Source organism: Notothenia rossii, assembly GCF_949606895.1.
Source record: "Notothenia rossii genome assembly, chromosome: 11".
Classification (NCBI taxonomy): Eukaryota; Metazoa; Chordata; class Actinopteri; order Perciformes; family Nototheniidae; genus Notothenia; species Notothenia rossii.
This window is the reverse complement of record NC_136910.1, coordinates 26,272,902-26,293,586: the sequence shown is the minus strand read 5'-3', so window position 1 is coordinate 26,293,586 and position 20,685 is coordinate 26,272,902. Positions and strand designations below refer to the sequence as shown.

General features: G+C 40.6%; 3 protein-coding genes across 5 annotated transcripts in view; 1 reads left to right on the top strand and 2 right to left on the bottom strand.

Annotated features, from left to right (window-relative positions):
* reep3b (receptor accessory protein 3b) overlaps nt 1-10,615 on the bottom strand; it is a 63,938-nt gene extending 53,323 nt beyond the window's left edge. Inside the window, exon 1 of one of the 2 annotated variants that reach the window (XM_079659109.1) lies at nt 10,177-10,615. In XM_079659109.1, coding sequence (XP_079515235.1) covers nt 10,177-10,208 — 32 coding nt within the window. In that variant the 5' untranslated portion in view covers nt 10,209-10,615. The remainder of the gene's footprint in view (nt 1-10,176) is intronic. The other variant, XM_079659108.1, reaches the window with a different exon arrangement.
* Nucleotides 1-20,685, bottom strand: part of LOC307024606 (uncharacterized protein) — a 402,876-nt gene that overhangs the window by 219,495 nt on the left and 162,696 nt on the right. The window lies entirely within an intron of this gene.
* Nucleotides 14,433-20,685, top strand: part of jmjd1cb (jumonji domain containing 1Cb) — a 136,538-nt gene continuing 130,285 nt past the window's right edge. The window contains exon 1 of one of the 2 annotated variants that reach the window (XM_079659352.1): nt 14,433-14,812. In XM_079659352.1, coding sequence (XP_079515478.1) covers nt 14,657-14,812 — 156 coding nt within the window. In that variant the 5' untranslated portion in view covers nt 14,433-14,656. The remainder of the gene's footprint in view (nt 14,813-20,685) is intronic. The other variant, XM_079659351.1, reaches the window with a different exon arrangement.

Below are 20,685 nucleotides of genomic sequence, written 5' to 3'. Positions count from 1 at the left end.
CCTCCATCTCTGCTTCCTGTGGGCACGGCTCCTTTTCCGGGCTCCAGTGCATGTTTTACCTCAAGTCTGCACACCTGTGAATGTCACCCTGTTGTCCAGTCCCAGGATCAATTCAATCGCATTTTATTCTTGTCATTTCGCAGACCCTTGTTAATTATTATTTTAAGTTTGGAATTAATTACAGCGTCCATAAAGCTCTAGTGTGCTCTACTACGCTGTAAGCTTGGCGCTGTTTAGCAGCTCGTTGGTGGACACGCAGCCTCAACATAACTGAAATAGCGTTTGCTTAGCAAGCATTAACCATGAGACGTTCTGTTTTCCAACATGTAAGCTAACGTAAACATGACTATGGCTAACTTGCTCAAACTTACCCATGATCCAAAGTAGCAGTCCTCACGGTTCCAGGGTGCTTGCGTTTTAAATGCTCGTGCATCACTGTAGTGCTGCCGTGGAATGCCAATTCCCCTTTACAAATTCTGCATTTCACTGACTTCTTTGGCTTGTCGTCTGTGAAATACTCCCACACTTTCGAAACTCTCGGTCTCGCTTTTTTGAGCTCTTCATCACCCTCATTCTCTCTCCTTTCCGCCATCGTTCGTATTCTTTCTTCTTTGTTGTTAGTACAGAATGCAGTCATGGCAGACAATGGAGAGTATACTGCCCCCAGCACTTCCTGTAGTGCATTGCAGTTACAAATGAACATTTGCGCAGTTTTGAATTAACGTTACCGGCTCTCTGATTGTTTTTATACGACGCGTCGACACTAAAATTCCGCGTCGACGAATTTTTATGATCGACGTCGTCGATTATGTCGACTAATCGTTGCAGCCCTAATATCACGTAGTCTGTTATTCTTCTCTGTCTTCCGGTTGTTGCCTGTTTTGAATGACAAATACACACTACCGCCGCCTGCTGGTAAGGAGAGTTATTGCCACTCACGCATGCGCAGTTCGTAGGTGCTCAAGTAACAAGTAAAGTAACGAGTTACTTTATGTAGATAGTAACGAAGTAGTATAATATATTACTTTTTTTTAAAGTAATATGTAATATATTAAAAACATTTAATAACAACCCCATCTCTGCTGGTTAGCTAGCTATGCTAACGAATATAAGAAGCTTTTTCTCCAACCAGTGAGGTAAAGGCACATCTTTATATGATCAATATAGTTATAAAAAAAATAAGAGAATAAAGTAAACGGGTATAAAATACTATATGACAGTAAAAAGTTGTTATTAATAAACAAGAATACAGTTTGAAAGGCGAGTGATTTGTAAAATATCCATAAAGAAAAATAAAATCTGCTTACTGTTCTGTTTAATATGGGTGTTGAGAGATGTATCCAGAGATCTCTTAATGTTGCTCTCAAAGTGCACCAGATTGATGCATTTAACTTCAATATTTTAAAAAATATCTTCCCGGGGGAACATGCCCCCGGACCCCCCTAGAGGACGTTAGGTCCCCCCCCCACTTAAATCATATACACATGGATAGGAAACTAAATTGCACACATCTTGTGTCCATATCTTTCTGTTTTGGTTGTCATGCCACAACCGTGCACGTGCATGAATGCGTAGGCCTGTCGCGATAATCGATAAATTGACTTATCGTACGATAAATAAAAATGGACTCGATAACTTTTCTGAGCTCGATAAATTGCCGTTTACATGCGTGTTTGTTTACATAAGGATGTGACCAGCATTTTAGCTAGGAGCGCTGTGGCTGCCAGACGAGCTGTGGCTGCCAGACGAGCTGTGGCTGCCAGACGAGCTGTGGCTGCCAGACGAGCTGTGGCTGCCAGACGAGCTGTGGCTGCCGTCCATGCGCGCTGTGAGGGGCGGGGCTGACACACAGCCAGGTCAGGACACTCTGTGTGCACGTACAGCAGCGTAGCAGCCAAATTAATAATATAGCGACAAGCGGGAGACAACGTGTGACTTACTCGCGGGGAATTTAAAATGAAATGGAATTGGTTACAAAACCTACACATCTCGATTCTCCGGTGTGGCAGTATTTTGGATTCAAGCCAAATCAACGAGGCCAACCTACGGACTTGAATGAGCCGGGCGGTGTGTCGCATTTGTTTAAAAAAGGTAGCGACAAAAGCAGGCAATACCACGCATTTTAAACTACACCTAAAACACAACCACTCCATTCCGTTTTCCCAGCTGGTAGCAAACACGGCAGCTGGAGATGGAGAGCCCCCACCTTCCCGACAGTTTACAATCAAAGATGCATTTGCCCGGCAATGCAAACATGTTGGTGTTCCTTGCTCGAAAACTTCGAAAAAAAGACTTGGATATGGCCTGTTGAGGCATCTGGGCCTTTGTATTGACAGTGGACTGCACACATGACTGTTGTTTTAAGGAGATTTCTTTTGCTTGTGAGACAATGTGTGCTCATATTGATTTATTTATATATATATTTATATATATTTATCTATCCATCTATATAGAGATGGATAGATAGATGGATTGAGAGCTCTGTTTTCCAGCCTGAGTCTATTTAATTTACTGTTTTGGTTGTGTGTGATTTAATTAATTTATTATAATGTAATTAATTTGTTTTATTTATTATATATCATTTGTATATTTTAATATTATTTCACATTTCATTTGCAATGTTGAATGTTCAATAAAAAGTTCTGTTTGAAAGGATGTACTATAATTATTATGATATATTATCAGTATGCCAGTGGTCTAAAATGGTCTTACAATGGTGCCGACAATATTATCGTTTATCGCAATAATTTCCAGGACCATTTATCGTCCAACAAAATTATTTATCGTGACAGGCCTATGCATGCGCGAGTCATGGTAAGATATCTGGATTAAAAGGTTGCTTTTTCTTTGCACAGCATGAAAGAAAGACAAAATGAATCGGCTGTGATTTTAGTATTTTTAAGCAGAGGTCAATCATTTGTACGGCCCTCGGAGGATGTTGAAAAAATTGAAATGGCCCTTGAGAGGAAAAAGGTTCCCCACCTGCCACAATCCTGACAGGGTTGCAGGAGGGATAAAAGAAAGAGCTACTTTATAGGAATATTGAAATAATTCACACGAAGTTGAATGATAAACCAGTAGAGTTTAGAATACCAGCAAAAAAAAACAGTAATTTCAGCAGTCAGAGAGCCGCCAACAACCACAGCAGTTTATTTTCCAGCTGTTGCTATAGAAACAGCAAAGCTGCCAGAGCGTACATGCTCACTCTTTATGTCTACATCTCGCTGTCAACTCACTGAACTTTAGTTTCAATTATATAGAGAACCATGAGCCCAAATAAATCAACCTCAAATGAATGCCTTCCCTCTGTTACATTGGTGTGTTTGTATGCATGTTTATAGTGGAGAAACTGGAAGAGCAGTCTGTGTGGGGGGGTTCTCTAAGCCATTTGTTGTAGTTGCATTACTTCATACAAGTCTTTGGCTTTGTATTTGGCTAGCAGAGCTTAGTCATGCTAATAAAGGCAATTGATGATGCTGTGATAATAGCAGGTATTTGTGTCTCAATGAGTCCTAATTTGCTGTGACTGCAGACTGAGAGTCACAGAGCTGCACTCACAGGGCTGGGCCCACGGTGCAGCTCTGTGACTGCACAGATACCTCATTCACACCAACGGTGTTTCAGGGCCGTTCGGAGCTGGAGCTTGAAAATTACCGGGTTTTCCTCTTCACACCACAGCGGAGCAGCCTCTTAGCTCCGGAACCCGGTTAGTTTCAAGCACCAAAAAATTGTCCGGCTAGAGCAAAAGCACCGCATACGTCACGCTTACGTCGAGGCGGGGGCAGGATCAACTCCTGAACAACAACAAAAAGCCGGCGTTTTATCCACTTTGTACACAACGATGGTGAAACTTAACAAGCAGCAGTGGTCCACTGAAGAGACCAGCTAACTACTGGGAATCTGGTCTTCCGAAGAGGTACAGAGGAAGCTGGAGCACAATCGGCCATTGTTGTTGTTGTCGGTGTCAGCTGTGAGGGGTTTCCGTGCGGTTTGGCTTTATGAAGCAGGCACGCAAACGGTTACGTCATGACGTAAACGATGACGCAATGACGCAGCACCAGAAAAAAACGTGTTGGCATCAATCTGGACGTAAACCCCGCTTCTTCTCTGGCGTAACTAAACACAAATGACAAAGTGACCCGAGGTGGAGATTTGCTCTGTGTCCTGGGTGTATGTAGAATTACAATGCCGATAAAATGATAGAAAAATGAATAATGTCTTAAGATGATCCCATCCAAAACCGTGAAATAATACCGTCACAGCAAAAAAACTAAAAACAATACTGTAGTACATTTTAGGTCTTGGCCCACGCCTCCATTTAATTACTCTTGCGAGTCATGACAGACCTGCAGAGACACAAATAGTGTCTCCATAAACCAAGTTAAGGGGAAATAAGTTCAATGTGCACTGAAACATTTATGTGAAAAGTAGGGCCCCCTCTCGACACCAAACCTACCATCTCTCCATTTCCCTTCTCTCCCTTCTTATTCTCCTCCAATTGCAACACCTTCTCCCCCTCTCTCTGCATACAGCTGAGAAAATAGTCCCATTGCTTTCAGACACTCCTTACTCTGGGCTCCAGCTCCATTTCCCTGGTTTCCTGAAATTGTACACCACCAACAACCAGATGGAGGGAGGGGGAGGAAAGGAGGACAAGAGAGAGAGCAAAGGGAAAGAGAGAAAGAGAGAACAAGAGCAATAAAAACACAAGACATACCGAGAGGGAGAAGCCGAGGAGGGAGAAAAAAATACAGAGATCTCCAAGATTTGAGCTCCCACCATCTGGTTTGAGCTTCAGGAATAAGAATTTGATTACATGACGTTCCCCTAAAAACACAGAGGGGGGATTGTTGAGAGAACTGCTGCTACAGCAAATGAGACTGGTTACCGTCCAGGTCTGAACATACCCAGAGGATTTCCTCATGGGGAAATAAGTGGCATACATTAGAGTGTTCTCACAGCGCCATGAATCTTCCCACGTTCAAATACTGACTTAACACATCACATACAAGTTCAAAAACTAGCCCCGTTTTGCTTATTTTCGGTAAGCAGAAAACTACCAAGAGAGAATAGAATATGTTTGTTATAGCAATAATAAAGTAGGAACCTACTTGCTTAAGGCAAACAATATCTTTTTAAAAATAATTATTGTTGATTTAAACTTGAGTCGCAAAAAAGTCCAACAGGTCAAGACACAGATCCGTCAGACATCAGTTGGAAACAGATTATCTAAAGCTCTTTGGGAAGGTCACTGAGGTGAGCACATGTTGCTAAGAATCCCCCTTTGCACAGATAAACAGGGCAGTACAGAAGGTCAAAGTTGAAGCAGTAAAGCTCTGCACAAGGTAAAAACTTGCAAAGAGTAGACAACCCACATATATAGATCGTGTCGCCGACCTGCACAGATTTCAAGTCTTTGATAAACAGGAAGAAACATAAACCTTAGAAATAAGTACAGATTTACAGAGGGACAGCGGTCAGCAGTTGTATTGCGTGTCGTGTCCCACTCTTAGCGCTCCTTTAAACTTTGATTTCATTGTTCAACTCAGCGTCTGATTGACTGAATTTGATTCGGGTGCGCTCCCCCGGCTGTGACATCTTGCAGGAGAAAGTGATTTAAACTTGGCTTAACTTGGTGGAAGTGGGCAATTAAAAAAAGAAACAAATGAACAGGTCATGAACTGCTCAGCAGCAACAACGCTCAGAGCTGGTTATTTGTATTCAGCAGAACTGAAGGGGGAAGAAAATGCGGCTCTTTATCATCCAAGTGTACTGACATAATTCAATTTACCATCTTTTCTGAATCTGTCCAAGCATTTCCTGTTATACCGCAAGCACATGATCCACATTAGCGAGCATGTGTTAACATATTTTGTATTACTATTTGAAGGTATTTAGGGATGGGTGACTGTGGCCGTGAGGTAGTGTGATCATACTCCAATCCAATCAGAAGGTTGGTGGTTTGATCCCAGGAAAGTGAACTCTGAAAAGCTCTTGATGACATGGCCATGGGTATACATGTGTGAGAATGGGAGAATTATAAATGGTATATGTAAAAGAGCTTTTAGGAGTCTTAAAGCCTTGAAAAGCGCCAAGTAAACGTAGAATTAGGCCTTCTTCTCACTGGACAACATTGTGTCTTTTATAATTCAGTAATCACAGTACAGTTACTAACATTGCCCGACACGCTTACTTTTATAAACTCAGTAATCACACTACAGTTAGATTCTCCTTTTAACAGACAAGAGGGATTTCCGCCGCAGGTTTATATGTACGTAACATTTGCTCGACTTGCGCGTCCACATGCAGTGCATAAACATGGCTGAGGCAACAGCGATAACTTTCGAGGGGTGGAGGTCAGCCCATTATTTTGAGTTTGTCCGAAGAAAGGACAGGAATGTGACGGTGAGGTGCAAACTGTGTCAAGGGGCCTCATTTATAACGCCGTGTGTAGGATTCACGTGGGAAGGTTGCTTACGTAGTAGAAATCAAAAAAATAGGTACCGACATTTTCCGATTCACCAAACATTGCGTACCGGCGAGGAAAGTGCGTACAGCACTTCCTACGCCGGTTTCCCTTTATAAATCCGACTCGAAATGCAGTGCAGCTTTTGCGGGCTTCACGTAACGCCCATATTTGCCTATAAATAGTCAAAGAAACGCCCATTCATTCATTCATTTTGACTGAGTTTATGAAGAAGATAGCAGGAAATGACGACAGGAAAGCTAAAAAAGACATCTCACACCGTGTCAGATTTTGGTTATTTTGGGGAGGTCGAGATAAATCATATTGTTTGGTGGATGCAGTTTGAACCAGAGTAGCAGCATGGAGGTCGGATCGTCACCAAAATAAATAAGTGGTCCGAAAAAGGTTCATGACAAAAAAAATACACATAGCCTTCCTCAGGCAGTGTGTTTGTACCGGGGACAGGAGACACCCCCTTGATGAGAAACTGTAAGAAATGATCGGGGAATCCCTCCGGAGTGGAGTCATGACGACTGGATCTGAATTATGTTTTCGTATTTGGTGGTTTTTGTCCCAGCTGTCGATCAGCTGTGTGCAGCGTCTCCACTGCAGCAACTCTCTATATCCACCAGTTAAAGGAAATACAACTAATGTGTTGTGTTATATTAGCTGTACAATTGACCACATATGGTGCTCTTAGTTTCCATACCTCCTGTGTTTTATGAGCAACTTATCAAGTCTTAGCAAACGGCATAAAACATGATTAAACATGGTAGTATATAAAACCATGCTCGTATCTATAGAAATGCAAAACGGCGTCAGTTTAGACGTAATTCTGTCCTCCTGCTTACCGCATAATTTATGAGAAAACATTTCATAACATTAACACAACATATTCGAGGTGGTTTTAAATAACATATCCGTATTTATTTATTTGTCCAAGTTATGTTTTTGTGTGCACTGAGGAGTCGCAAACAGGCGTTTGTTTAATCATTTTAAGATTTGCTTGAAAAATGAATTCTTCATATATGATAAATGAGAGATAACATTTTATTTATGGTATTATTTCCATGGGAGGACCGCACGTTTTCCCGTCAAGTTAGTATTTTATAAATCGCAAACATTGCGTAGAAACTGGCGTACGCCATTTTTTTTGCGTATATCCCTTTATAAATGAGGCCCCAGGCCAGAAGCTTTTAACCACTGCTGCAAAAACAATGTCAAACCTCAACAAGCACCTAGAAAGGCAACATGCTAACGTGAAGCTAATAGCTAAGGAGGACCTCCGAATCCAGAGAGAGGATGTCGAGTAAAGTAACGAGTAACACTGTAGGTGCGCCGCATTTGCGCTTCCGATGAGGCTCCCTCCGCAAAATGAAGCACCCTCCGCAGTCTGCGTGATCTGCCTGTAGGGAGGGGCGGCCCTGCGAGTAAAGTAACGAGTAAAGTAACGAGTAAAGTAACGAGTAAATATGTAGAGAGTAACGAAGTAAAGTAATATATTACTTTTTTTAAAGTAATATGTAATATATTACTTTTTTGGAGTAACGACCCCATCTCTGGCAGCAGGTAATTGTGTGTAAAACGGTAAACTGCTTCAGTGAACATTTAGTTAGATTGACTTCTATGCTAACTAGCAGACTAGGGTTGTCCTTCATGTGGCAATTTAAATTGATCTATACCTCCCAGACTAAGAAGCTAATCATTCTGGATCTTCCACTCACACAAAATGGTTAGCATTAGCTTTGCTTTGTTACACATTTGAGCTTGTTGTGAAGTCAGCTTGGCAAAATACATACGTCACTTATCTTTTTCCATAATACGATTTGGCAGGTATTTGTTATGTCATTAATATCCTGGCTTAGCCATGCCTTACTGTAAGCATGTGAAAGAGAAGGAAGAGTTACTCATGCTTATGACATGGCTTAGGTGTTTACTATATGATGTTATATTTACAGGCAATGAAAGCACACCTTGCAGCCTACTTATCCTGAAAAGCTTGTTTTCCACTCTGCTGGGAGGTGCAGCAGACTGCAGCATTCCTATTGTATACAACATTTACTAAACATTTGGCTGTGGGATCTCCCTGGTTCCTTCCACAAAAAGCAATGGAATTTTACCATTTGATTTTTTATTACAGAAAATAATACTGCAGTTCATGACACTTAAACATTTAGTTCAGCAGGATGATCTCAACATCATCCCTAATCATTTGTAATTACATAATTCCAACATTATTTACGATTGCAGGCTGGATTCATTCCACTGTAATAAACATGTTGGAACACTCCTCACAGGGACACATTACACCCAACATAGAGATAAGACCTGAGCTCCAGTATCTATGCAAGTATATTCCCAAATATTATAATGCCCAAATGTATATCAGGCTCAGCACCTCATGCAATTACTGAATTGAACTTCAGTGACTTTACTAAGTTAGTGTATATAAACAAATTACATCATTCTCCCAGGATCCGTTTGTTACAATATTAACATTGCATATATCTGTGTGTTGTAACATCAACCCAGTCAAACGATTTGACACTAAATCCCATTAATTTAGTCAATATGACCAATTACATTTTGTCCCATAAAAATGCAGAACTGTATCACAGGACTTCAATTCCAGCACAGTACATCTGACGTGCATGTACACATATTAAATAAAGGCTGAATGTCAGGTTCACATTATAGTAATTATTACACATAATGGACTGGATCCATCTTGGTACATTCTGTCATGCAGAATGCAGCATAGAGGTAGGAGGGTATATTAAGTTATGGAAGTTATAAAAAGAAAGGTCGGCACTCGGCAGGCATGACAGCCTTAAATGCTCATCTGCTCCCTATACTTAGACCAAGGTCTTGGGCCCCATATTGACCTTTGACAAAAAATATTGACCCTTTTACAAAAAATGTTGTTCATTATCGCACAGAAAGTTGTGTTTGAAAGTTGCATTAGAGAACAGGAAGAGGACCTTTTGTCCTTTCCACTACATTCTTATCCTCCATTATAGCAAGTTTTGCAACTACTATTCCTAAATGTAAACAGGCAGAGACTCACAGAATACTTTTGCTTCATTCACAAACTGCCTCGCAACAGATAACTGTCAATCAAGTAACACAAAGAAATCCGTGCAGAGCCACACAGTGTCCATTAATGACGATACATTTGCCTTTCTTCCTGTCAGCTATCCTATGGTTGCCAGGTTACTTTGGGCACGGCTGGCTAATAATATCTTCAACATGACAGCTGAACCTGACACTCCTTCACAGATGTACTTGGAAAACGAAAAATGTTCCACCTCACCGATACTGAACAAAAGTTACACATCGTTACGTCTGACTCACCTGCTGTGAGCACGCTCATGATGTATAAACAGTACGCTAGCATTAGCTTTAGTCTCATTAGCCAATCAAAGCTAGCTATTTGACAACAATTTATATTACAAAATGAACACTGCTGTTTTAGTGTAGTATCTGTTAACTGTTTGTTGAAATATATTGTGTCGTTTCTTGTTTTATAAGTCCGCATTTATGTAGACAATTAGAGGAGTGAGGTCACAAATTAGCAGGAGGACGTTAACAAGTTAGCGAGACAAGCTAACAAAGTTAAATCCCATCAGCAGCTCGATTTTTTCCATGAGGTTAAATAACAGTTTTTTTAGGTAAGTTTCAGTAATATTATATATTATCTTCGTACTTACACAACGCTTCTCGAAATCATCCAGGACACCATGTTTTCTGTCTTTGTTGTGTAGGGCTGTGTCAGTGGTAGAAGACAGCCCGGTGTTAACAGTGGCTAGCCTTAGCCTGTCGCTTTAGCTGTAAACTTCTTCAGACAAAACTTCGATGTGCGGATCCAAGAACAGCTAGCTATCTCTGCTGCGACATGTCAGACAACGTTAAGTCTTACTGCTCTGTTTTTGTAGCCATAGTTAAGCGATGGAGTATCAATCCAGTATGTATCCTGTTGTTTTGTTGCATTCCCCCAGGTTTCCTCCTTCCCTCTATACTTTGCTCCCACCAGTTCCTGGCACCAGAACGGTACTCAGATAGACCGTGACGTCGACAGGAAAGGAACAGCCTCCCGAGCCCAACTATTGGCCAGTTCACCTCGTTTAAAACAAATAACAACTATCATTGGGTCTCCATGTTTGCCGATGTGACTTTTGCGTTTGACAGAAGCGATGGAACTTCAAACTCACCGACCTGATCTCTGATTGGTCTGTCTTCGATTCGTGGCGAATTCCAACCAACGGGTGAGGCAGGCAATAAACTGTTGGTGGATTTCCCAGCGTTGGGACAACATTTTCATAGCAAAGAAAATTACTTAGATGTTCTAGTGTCCTTAGTAAAGACAAGAGTGGCAGGTTCCTCCTTAATACCAGATGCTTGCTGTTTTCAAAACACCTAACTAATTGAACAGGACATGAAGAAATCTTAATAAACCCCTTTGAGAACGATTAAAACCAGCATTCCCTTCCTCATTAGAAACATATATCGTTATTGACTACAGATTCGTGTAAATCATTGATCCATCGCCGTCTTCTTAAAAATAAGTATTAAAATATAATCGACCAAATAAAATAATCGAATTGTCTTTCTTTGCAGAAACAAACATGGAACTGTCATGATTTTTCGTTTTTGTGTTTACAAACTTAGTTTCCTAGTCTTCACTAGTGTTCTCTGTCGGTTTGTCCTCGTCCCCTTCAATGGTCCTGTCGGGTTTTCCTGTGCTCCTGTACATTTTGTTCCTCGTGATATGTACATGTTTAGTTTTTCTTTGTTAATCAATATTTTATAACTAAAAGGCTCGCTTTCTGTTAAATCTACTGCCATTTCATTTTTTTTACTGGGTCCCACTTCCTGCCAAACCCTGACAGAAACAAGGAGAATAAGAGAATAAGAGATCATCTTCCACGGATGTAGATTGTAGAAATAAGTGGGTCCTTCACATTTGAATGAATCTAAAACAGTTCAATAAAACACATGTTCTTGAATGTTGTCTGCCCAGAACTTAAATCCTAAAAGGTTTCCAAATGTGCATTGGCCTGTCAAATCATATTTGCTTTTAACTATTTGTCATGCATCTCTCAGGCTGGCTTACGCCTGTACTAAACCTTAGATTCAGATGTATTCTCTTCCATATTGTTGACATGCATCTAAATTGCTGTATTCTGCATGAATCACAGTTTAAAAGACAACATGTGTTCTATATTAACACTTGGTTGATAGTGAGAAAATGTGCCAAAGCAACATAAAAAAACAGTGGTTGGGAAATAGATGATTGTATACATTTATTCCTCAAGGCATGGCTCTGGAAAAGACAGCCCACTGGACACCTGAAATACAGATTCCGCGGACTGCCTTTGTCTGGCTCATCACGTAAACCACACCTGTCTTTAGCTCGTAATCATATTCATTACAGTTTTCCATACACAGAACTTGGCACACACAATCCCCATCTGTGAGCTCCAGCACGCCTGTCTGTGTGTGCATGTCTATGTGTTGGGATATAGTGATATCTGAGCTCATAAACATGTGTGTGAGCTTGTATGTGTGCAGCTCTGAGCTTGTGACTTTCTATTTATGCAGATGTGCATGTTAGTGACCACATGCTGATATGCATATGGTCTGTGTACATATGATGCGGGTGCATGGGGGAGGAGGCAGGTTGCATTCGTGGCTACTTGATATTCATGGAGGCGGCTGCTGCAGTGTGCAGCAGTGAGGGAGATCCCAGTGGAGCCTCATGGTCACACTGCCTGTCTGGGCCATCGTGAGCATCAGGATCACAGCTGAACACAAAAACCTTCACACCAGGCATTCAGCAGCTCCAATGCTAACCTCACAGCACTGTTTTACACACAGCTGAAAAATCTAGTTAGAAATGGACAACATGCAAATGAATCATAAGCAATATATTTAAAATCATCTATAAGTTAAAAACCATGTTGTATGTGGAATAACATTATTGCATCTTAAAGGCATGCACTCATGTAATATGTATTTGACATGACACAATATGTTAATATTCTTGTCAGCTGTTAAATGTCTTACTCCACCAATATGACTCGCCTCTGCTATGCTCGGTGCTTTTTCCTGCTTCTCTCAGGTTCAGTTCAATTCATTCTTAATTTCCCAATAGGTGAATTTTGACTTGCAGCAGAGCACAACAAACAACAACAGAAAGCACATAACAATACATGAACAAAATGTTGTCTCATGAGCATTTAGCATTTATTTTTCCCAGCATCATTTCATCTTTCTCTTTTTCTTTTCTCCCCTCTTGCATCCCACCCTGGAAATTGCTTCAGTCTGTGTGATTCTCATGCTTCTCACCCAAACCTCTACACTGTCTGTCCTCAAGATCCCTACACTCTGCACACTCATCAAAAGAACACATGCAGGCAAGCGTCCATAAAGCCACTTCCACAGAGAAGACACACACAATCATGTTTATCCTGATTATCTAGACTGCTGGAGTTGCTGACTTCAAAAAGGACATCAAACTGATGGGCATATGCACCCCTTGGGAGTCACCATGGTTCTGAATGATCTGGCTGACAGGAAACAACAGTTACAGGGTTAAGAAAAGACCCTTAAAGAATGTCATAATATGAGCAGCAGAGGAACAGACATGTTCTATAAAACAGGAGATTAGGAAGAATCAGATAAAGCAGTTTCCTGAGATTTCACACGCTGCAGGAGAAGATTGATCTCTCATTTTGAAAGCAGTGCTCTATGAGCAGTCACCCTTATCAGCCGTTACATATGAACATTATGACGACAGCCCTTGTGCTCTTATGGTGATGGTTTTAGAAATCTGTTGTAATTTTAAAGGGAATATCGTAGTTTGCTTGTTCATTTTTGCTAGAAATACTGTAATAATAACACATTTTGCATTCAGATGTGTTTTCCTTCTTCAGTTGGAGTTGGCCATTTGTTTGTATTTATTTCAATATTGCAATTGCTATAGTTGTTTAATCTGAAGATGTATTTAATAGCTAAAGCAGATACATGCACAATGTTTGAAACATGTGCAATGCTTTACCTTAAAACATCTGACATAATGAATGAAGCCTTTCCCCTGTAATGGCTTACACAAGCAGAGTTTCAAGCCTGTTGTAATCTTCAATCAGAAAAGAATGGAAAACAACGGAGGCCTAAACATAAAAAAAAACATAAACGTGGTACTCACTATTTCCACAATTTTTAAATGTATATATTTGAGCTATTTACTTCCCCACTTCCTTAAATTTTAGCTGTTCATTCATTTCATTCATTCAACGGTTATTTGCACAAGGTGGTTCAATGAGGTTGTTAAACTCCTTTTGCATAAGTGGTGCCCTGTGTACAAAGGATACAAATGCAGAGAACCTTTGTCACACGTTGCCATCATAAGTGACTGAAACATAAAGCTGCATCTGAACAAAATGGAAAATGAAATAAATAAAAGGAAGATAAAACAGATTTCAAACAAGCACTAATTAAAAAATCAAATGAAATATCTTTTTAAAAATATATATTATAAAATGTAATGCTATTATATATAATATATAAAAATACATTTACACTAACATTTTATAAGTAGATATTTAATTGATATATATTTTAAACGTCAACATTCCCTACATTTCTTCCAAGCCTATTATTAAGGCTATATATCACAGCTTTTTTTTGTTTTGTTTACCACCGTAATACCATCAGTAAAACTACAACGTACCATAGTAGACGTGTTACAACAGTTGTAATAGAAGCAGTTGTCTAAAAACTCTTGGTGTCAGCAGTAGTCGTGGCAGTTGCTATGAGCGCACATACAAGTATTTTCACCATCATAGTGCCCTTCTTTTCAACTGAGCGGAGGGACACAATCGTGCTGCGGCCAGTGAAAGCATTGGGATCCAGCGGAGATACACACGTATGGATAGCGGCGGTGATGCGGTTCAGTGTTCCGCCGTTTTTTTACGCTGAAAGAAAAGAGACTGACGCTCGAGCGGGTGGAGACTGCTTCACATTTAAATCCCCCGGGTTGGTTATTCAGCAACAAACAACGTTTCTTTTTTAAATTTTCTTTCTATCGTTGGAGTCTTTAGAACTGGGTTAATGTCGTAAATGACAGGTCGGTAAGGGCGTCGTTGTTGGGAAGTTTTTTCGAGGGGGGGTTTGACCAGCAAAGGGGCCATGGCAGTCGAGGCTCGGCCGGAGCTGGTCGGGAAGCGGTTCCTCTGTGTCAGCGGGGAAGAGCCGCCTGAAATCGGCGACACAGGTCGGTGGCCGTGGAGGTCCGGTGTCATACGAGCCGTTAACCACCGTGACAACGACAGTCTGGACCTGACGGTAAGGGAAACGCTGACTTTGTCCTCTTTTTTGGTCTGTTACATGCAAAGCAAATGGGAAAATCTCTGTGGTTGGTGGGCAGCCAGCGAGGCACTGGTGTAGGCTTGCGGAGCGGAAATTATTGTGTGGCTTTCTCTCGGTTATTATGGATGGTAATTCACTGTTTCTCTCAAATATTTGTCATTGTTCTTTTATAAGTTTGACTAGTGTTTCAACCACTTAGCTTGCACGTTAATAGAAGGCAGACTACCAGTAGGGGGTTAGGGAAATTAAACAGCTAGATCTGGTCAACATACTGCTTATTTACATCAAAATCTTCAGACTAGTTTTACTATTACACCATGTACTGTGGCTGACAAGCGTCATGCCTTCATATTCAGTCAGTGCTCAGAATGGTTAACCAGTGCAATGGGTTCCATGCATTGCGTCGAAGGTATAACGTTATTGTAAATTGTTAATATCAAACTAATGAATTTGTCATCGAGTTGGTGTTCGGTCTTATATCAGGCTGTCCTCTGATAGCTGCTGCTTTTGTACAACATGTGTAGGAATTTGAGCCTCAAATGCTATAATCTGCTATACTGCAAATCAGTTGACGGAGGTATGGTTAGCTCTCTTTAGATTTACCTCGCGTTACAGCATTCACGTCGAGTTAATCCCTGTTATCTCGTGGTTATTGGTCACAATCCCCTTTATTTGAGCGTGATAATCGACCGTAGAGCTTCGCCTGCCCTGGTTTTCTGGCGGACAACAACCCCTGCGACTCGGACAGACAGAAAGGAATGCTGGGACTTGTAAAAACATAAAACTGGCTTTATGTATGCTAAACACTGAGCAGTTTGTGTTCTTGTCAAATATTGTCTGCAATTTGAAAACATTACCATGCTGTCACTTGTAGCGCTTTAAGGAGAAGGCAATGTTCCTGCTTGAGGTGTAATTATTGCCTTCTTCAGTTTATCAAGTCAAGTGTGATGAAAAGATGGGAAATATATTAGTCAGATTTCCTCCCTCATTCAAAAAGGGCTATTTTTATAACATGCCAAAACCAGCAAACAATGAAATATTTGCCCTGACAAGCCCTGGCTGGCACATCCTCAGTCCTGTGTCCCTGTACAGTGAGCCTGCTTTCTTTTGTTCACACAATGCTTCTATCTGCAGATCACTGGCCAAACCCCACAACTGCTCGGATTTGATCATTAGTGTGATTTCTGGGTGAATTGTATCAAACGTATAGATGGCAAGACCTCAGATATTACTACGTTTATAAATGAATATCATCTAATGATCATTGGTCTCTGATAGGGTGCCATTTAAATCAGAGCCATAGGTGCTAGTTCAGTTATATTGCCTGCATATGCATTTGAAAACAGTTTGCCATGCATTGACTACTAATGGTAGTCTTTAAGTGATGCAGACCGTGGATAAATAGCAAGTATCACATTAGATCAAGTTGTCTTTTTATTTGTCACCGATGTGATGTCATTCTATGAATCGAATACACTGTCAGAGCTGAACACTGCTCTAATTTGAAATTGCATGCTCCCTCATCTACGCAGCATATTGCATGTACTTGTTTAAATATCGCACAACAATCATGCTCCCAGCTTTCTAATTCCCTTGTAGAATTGGTCCTTGTGTGTGATGTGGTTTAGGCAGTGAGTAGTGTTCTGGTTTAATTCCATACAATGGGGCACAGTCTCATTAGCAAGGGGCTTAACTAGCTGAGTGAATACAGTGGAGAAGGGTTGGAGATTAGATTAGAAGAAGTGTGTCAAGCCAAGCTGTCAGGTCTTTGTCAAGTGTATGTGGTCACTAAGGTTTCTGGTTCATAGCTTTACTGTAGGCTATATTGTAAAAAATACGCTGCCATTTCAAGTTCATGATTCAATACATATGAATATAAATTCATATAGATATAAGTCTGAGATCACTCGCCATCAAAAAACTCCGATCTGTTTGGTGAAAGGGTATCAGTGGTTACACGAATAACATTTCATTTCTTTGTTTAACACAATCAGCTCACCAAACTCTTCTCAAATAGCTAGGCTGAATAATGAAAAATAGAGCTGAAAACTGTCATTTATTATTGTTCCTGGATTGTCATGTTATAATGGTGATTTCATGGTTCTAACTTTACACAGTCACTGCATTTGATTGTCTACAATTAAAGTGAACTCATTGTTTTGAGCCATTTGGACATTGTTGGCATCTAAGGCATTGTGAAATAGTGAAAAGCATTTTAGGACATCTTATGAACCAAATAATGAATGAATCCGTTCATTGAGAAAATGAGGTGAATCATTAATGAAAACAATCATTAGATGCCGCCCTGCTTTAATATGATTTACGATGACACTTCTTTACAACTTTATCAGTCGGTATAAAGCTATGATATGTGCATTGTAAGATAGTTTTATTATTTCTATTGAGATGTCAGATAATTGAAGGTATTCAATGGAGTATTTGTGGTTGGGGGAGCAGTAGACTAGTCCAGTTTGACTGGCTTAGTGTTGACGTGGGTTCAACAATTAACAGAAGGACAAGAAAATATTAGAACTACGGATGCATTTTGTATTAATTTATTTGCCAATTCTGTGTATAGGATAGACTTTATGATGGCAGTTATAACGATGTAGTGTATGCATAGCCACCTTGGTAATAACTGTGGCTTTCCTAACTGCTTGTTCCTATTTTAATGTATTTTTGGTCATGAATGGACAGCTTCAGTTCATACATCGTCTAACAGTTAGTCCTATTAAGCAATACGCTGATGACCAAATAATAAATACCATTTCATGGATTTGATATAACGCAACAGTGGGGGTTCAGGCTCTGTCCTGGTTCTTGTTTTTTAATCTTGACGCTGCTTATCAAAGATATTGACCAAATAGCATGTGTACAGGGTAGAAGTTTTGTTTGCTGAGCCTATATCTGAACTGAATGTTATCACTAATAATGATAGCAGCAATGCAGTTGTTTGCTCACAAAACATTTGGTGTCGTACTGTTTGTTCCTACTTGATATACTATATATAGTCCTGCTCTTCCGGAAGAAGAACCCTTGTTCTTTTGGATTCTGTCATTAAAAGAAGTTCAGGAAACTATTCAAATACAGTACTCCATTAGTGGCACTGTAAACTCCTTAGTAGTGACCCATAATAACAGCCGTGTGGACACTTGGTTTTTGGTGGAGCTTGAGGAACACTGACTCCCGCTGAAAGGAAAAGGAAAAGCTCAGCAGCAGCACCCTACTCTGGCACATTAGGCGTTAAACTGCCCCACTCCCCTGGATTCACAATGAATGGAAAGAGCGGGGCCGCCAGGTCATTGCCTATAGGAGCCTTTGTTTTCCATTACAGTCCACCGTGTGTGTGTTAGTGTGTGTACAGTAGCCGTGCCGCTGGTTTGTTTTTAGGTCTGTGGGCTGAGGTTCATCTCTGTGTGGCTAATCAGCAGAAAAGGACAAGCTGTGACGGGGGAGAACCTTCCACATAGAGAATCCATGCATGGTTGTTGCAGTGCGGCAGTTCTAGCAGCTCACACACACCTTTCTAAGCTTTGTTTGAGTGTGTTTTGGGTTGTCAATAACAGCATCGTGTAGACTATCAACACAATCCAGAGACTTTAAAAGCTCTACATATATAATGGATTGACTCAATACGTGTAGGGACTCTCTGAGTAGGCTTCAGGTGTGTTTTAATATTTATGTTTACCATTTTTCACAGTGCAGCATGTCTTTGTGCTGGAGTCTACAGGTAGCACAGAAACTCCCATGTTTCTGTGGTCTGCTTTAATTTAAAACTAGCTGTAATTAAACATTTCAGTACAATCAGAGAAGAGCAGCTAAAAGTAGTCAATGGTGTCATGAGGAGTCTTTATTTATTCAGTTGATATTTGCACAGTAAGCTGCAGTATTGCTATGTGACGGCCAGGTTATGTGGCAGCGCAGTAACTGGATACTCAGAGTGTTAGTGGTTTGTTTTCTGGTGCCTAAGGAAACAAAATGTAATCTGAAGCCAGGATGGGCTGGCTGGATTGCTGGCTGGATGTACCCTTCCCCCACCTCTCTTACACGCACAGTGCACAGTGCTACATACGGCAGTCATAAAGTCTCCTATAGGCTTGCAGGCTTCCCAGATAACCCTGGGAATACATTAGGCTCTACTCCCCGACAGCTGCTGTTGTTTCCTGCAGGACCGTGTCGGACGTGAATGGTGTACTGTGCTACACTACTTCTATCCTCATCGCAAGGTTGAAATGGAATTTGTATTTTAGAGTAGGGATGCACGATATTGGTTTTTTGAAACCGATAACTTCCTGCTTCTCAAGACCGATACCGATACCGATAACTGATAATAATATAATATATATATATATTAAATGTACCTGTAGTTTTTGCACACCTTGTGGTAAAAAAAAGACTAGTAGTGAGCAGATGACATGAGCATTACTACTATGAACAAAACTAAGCCAAGAACAGTTTTGACTCTTCAAAGTGACCATATTTATTTTCCCAAATAAATATAATTGAGTCAATCAGTCAATGTCAATGACAATGTGTTTCCCTGAACAATGAGTGAACAATGAGTGGTCCATATTCCGTCTATCCATCGATAGGTAAAAGCCCCGGTGCCTTTGCAGCTGGCTTTGGATTCGCCGCTAGTTTAGCAGCGCAGGCGTCTTCGTACGCTTTTAACACAACATCGTAGCGATGGCGATGTTTCAGGTGACTAATCAGGTTGGAAGTATTATAGCTCGTTGCCTTTTTCCCTCCTCGTGGAACTTCTGCATTGCATTTGTTAATACAAATAGGAAGCGAACTATCTAACTCTGAAACTTTGAAATAGTCCCATACTACCGATGTTTGTTTACTGTCCTGGCTTCACGGCCGCACACCATTTACGTCACAGCCAGGCATGAGTTAGGGAGCGCTGGATTTGTGAAAAACTCCCCTCTTCCGAAACCACTAATACCACAGTACTGGCAAAACGGGAGGAGCCGAGTGAAAAACAAGCGCCCCTCATCCCAATCCACCCACACCGCAGTATTTTTTTCTTTTTTTTTACCCAAAAAATATATTTTATATTATCGGGGCAATTATCGTGCACCACTATTTTAGAGGCATACACTGCTAAAAATACAACATGTCTATTTAGAAAACTGACAAAAAAAACAGCCATGGCAAAATTAAAAGCAAAACAACTATCTGCAGTGCACAAGAGGCTTGAACACATATCACATTGACCACCAAGTTGATCTCCAAGCTCGAAGGATTGTGTTCTTTTTTGCTCCTATACCTTTCATATCATGGTGAATTCTGCGTATCTTTCCTATACTTGTGACAATTCCTGGCCCAAAAAGGCATTCACACAAACGTACTTCATCTCATGACCTCAGTTTGCAACAAGATTTAAGATTGAGAAATGAGTGTGATTTGGTGTGAATGTGTGGCCTTTTAGACGGGTGTAGCAAGAGTTTAGATTAAGTTACAGGGATACCTATTTGTACTGCCTGAAATGATGTTAGAGCCCGGATAGAACATCTAAAAGTGTTGGTCGGCTTTGCTAGTTCGGTGTCAAATGTATTGGATAAGGTACCGTAGATGTAGAATAAATCATTTTGGCATTGGAAAAGGATTTTAGTTTACAACTAATATGTCTGGTAAAGAGAGATATGCTTAACTATATCTTGGTTGTCCTGAACCCAGAGTGTTTTTAGTAAAACATCCAGCTAAGACTGTGACTGTGTCCTGAATATTGAATGAAAAACCCTCAGCCTGTCTGAGTGCTGTTATCTCCATCACACCATTACACATCATCCCCTGTACTTTCAACTGCTCTCAATGAAATCCGTCCTTCACTGATTTGAGATAAC